Raw genomic sequence first — 3,037 nt, forward strand, 5'->3', positions numbered from 1 at the left:
TGTGTTTTCTTAAGTTCCTATACGCATTGTTTATTTATCCGCAAAAAGTAGTCTTTAGGAACTCTATACAATTCACCCCCCTCTTGTATTAATCGTCTCAACTAACAATTGGTATCAGAGCAAGGTACTCTCGTATAAGCGAATAACTTTGCTGAGTAAGTTCCTGGAGAGATGAATTACAAAGAGAAACTTGAAGAAGGGTATTTTACCCAACGTCCACCCATGTTCAATGGTAAGTTCTACAACTACTGGAAGAACAGGATGAAGATCTTTATTAAGGCAGAAAATTACCAGGTTTGGTGTGTTATTGAAGCTGGTGATTTTGAAATAACCATAACCAATGAAAATAAAGAGGTAGTTCCTAAACCTATTTCTAATTATGATAAAGAAGATTATCAGAAACTTGAATTGAATGCTTTAGCCATAAAGTATTTGCATTGTGGACTTGGACCTCATGAACATAATCGTATCATGGGATGCAAGTCTGCTAAACAGATTTGGGATCTACTAGAAGTAACTCATGAAGGTACAAATGAGGTAAAACGTTCTAAGATTGATTTGTTGATGTCTAGATATGAAAGGTTTGAAATGCAATCAGAGGAAACTATAGAGGAAATGTTTACTAGGTTCAATGATATTATTAATGAACTGAATTCCCTTAGCAGGCACATTCCGATTGATGAACAGGCTAGGAAGATCTTGAGGAGTCTACCACAAGATGAACGATGGAGATCAAAGGTGACTGCTATGCAGGAAGCTAAAGACTTCACAAAGTTCAACATGGAACAACTAGCTGGATCATTGATGACTCATGAACTACATTTGAGTTCCAATTCTGAAAGTTCCAAAAACAAGAGTCTGGCTCTTAAGGCTCAAGACTCAGAGGAATCAGATGCTGATGAGGAAGAAATGGCAATGCTAGTCAGAAAGTTCAAAAGGATGATGAACTACAAGAAGTTTGATTGGAACAAGAAATATGCAAGTTCCAGAAACACAACTTGTTTCAAGTGCGGCTCGAAAGATCACTTCATTAAAGATTGTCCACTACCAGACAGTGAGAAAGGAAAGACTAAGAGCAAGGAGCAATCCAAAGAGTCAAGAGTCTACAAGCCTTACTTCACCAAGGACAACATGAAGAAAACCATGTTAGCTGCTTGGGGAGATTCAGATTCTGAGGAAGAGGAAGAACAACCACCAGAGGAAACTGCCTATCTATGTTTGATGGCCAAAATTGATGAGAAGGCAAAACTGAAGGAACTAGAGTCTGAGGTATGGTATTCTCAAAAAGAACTTAGACATTTCTCTAAAGAAAACTTAATATTAACTGTCTTGGTAATTCAAGAAGAACTTAAAGATTTGCGTAAAGCTAAACATAAAAGTGATGAAGCTTTGGTTACTTTTAAAGAAAACAATCAGTGCGTTGATAATCTGAAATTTGATATTCAATATAGATTCTTTAGTCTGTTTGATGATAATAATTATTTAAAAGAAACTATAGACAGGTTAAAACATGATAACATAATGTTGAATGTGGAACTATCCTTGATGAAACTCTGTCTTAATGCCCCTGATTCTGAAGTTCCTCCACTTGCTCAATATCCGAATTTTGAAAAACTAAAATCTGACTTAGAAAATATAAAAGCGGATAAAGCAAGACTTGAGGGGGAACTTGAGAAAGCCAGGAAAGGCAAACAACCTATAGATTACAGAGTTCCTGACTGGATCACCAAAGCTCAAACCAAAAGAACAGAAGGTTTGGGTTTCAAAAAGAAGTTCCAAAAGGAAAAGAAGTATGTTGACCTGCCTAGTAGTATAATTTGTTATTTCTGTGGGAATACTGGACACAAACAAGTTAAGTGTCCAGTAGAAAGAAAAGAGTACACAGAAAAACAAAAGGCATGTAGAACAAATTTGGATCGAAAAGAATAAACCTACTGTTGTTACACAGGAACCCAATGAAACCTGGGTTCCTGAACCTAATGCTTGATTTGTCATGCAGGTTCTAGTGAGGGGGAACAACACTTGGTACCTCGACAGTGGTTGTTCTAAGCACATGACTGGAGACAAATCTAGATTTCTCTCACTGGATGCCTACTATGGAGGAAATGTGACCTTTGGTGATAACATGACAGGAGATATAGTTGCTATTGGCAAGGTAGGAAGGTCAAGTTCCCATGCAATTGATAATGTATTTTTGGTCGAGGGTCTCAAACACAACTTGTTGAGTACTTCACAATTTTGTGACAAAGGTAACTCCGTAAGATTTACTTCTAATAAGTACATAATCATTCACAATTACACTGGGAACATCATCTTAGAAGGAACTCGTAAAGGAAACACATATGTTGTTGATCTTAACGAAGTTCCTAATAGCAGCTTAACATGTCTTAGTGTCATTGAGAATAATCCTTTATTATGGCACAAAAGACTTGGACATGCAAGCTTTACTCTACTAGATAAACTGAGATCTAAGGAACTAGTGGAAGGACTTCCATGTATCAAGTTCTTGTATGACAAAGTGTGTGATGCTTGTGTTAGAGGAAAACAGACTTGAGTTTCTTTTAAGTCCAAGAAAATGGTAAGTACCAAAAAACCGTTGGAACTTGTTCATATGGATCTATGTGGTCCTATGATAATCCAAAGTAGAAGTGGTAAGAGATATGTTATGGTTATTGTTGATGACTTTTCAAGGTTTACTTGGGTTTTCTTTCTTGTGAGTAAAGATGAAACGTTTGATGAATTTGTAGCTTTTGTAAAGAAAGAACAGAGAAGAACAAGTAATCCATTGATACACCTCAAATCAGATCATGGCACAGAATTTGAAAATTCGAAATTTGATGAATTCTGCACTGAACATGGAATGGATCACAACTTCTCTGCCCCTAGGGCCCTTCAACAAAATGGAGTGGTGGAACGCAAGAGCAGAAGTCTTAAAGATATGGCTAGAACAATGTTGATCTCAAGTAGCTTGCCTAGGAACTTCTGGGCAGAAGCAGTGAATACATCATGCTATATTCTTAACAGAGTATCAGTTAGA

General features: G+C 36.8%; 1 protein-coding gene across 1 annotated transcript; it reads left to right on the plus strand.

Moving 5' to 3' along the window:
- Window positions 1-222: 222 nt before the first annotated feature.
- On the plus strand, window positions 223-2,554 carry LOC110719144. The gene is made up of 2 exons (XM_021898049.1): window positions 223-1,753; window positions 2,133-2,554. The coding sequence occupies exons 1-2, from the start codon at window positions 223-225 to the stop codon at window positions 2,552-2,554; spliced, it is 1,953 nt and encodes a 650-aa protein (XP_021753741.1).
- Window positions 2,555-3,037: the final 483 nt, after the last annotated feature.

The sequence above is a fragment of the Chenopodium quinoa genome, unplaced genomic scaffold, assembly GCF_001683475.1.
Source record: "Chenopodium quinoa cultivar QQ74 unplaced genomic scaffold, ASM168347v1, whole genome shotgun sequence".
Taxonomy (NCBI): Eukaryota; Viridiplantae; Streptophyta; class Magnoliopsida; order Caryophyllales; family Amaranthaceae; genus Chenopodium; species Chenopodium quinoa.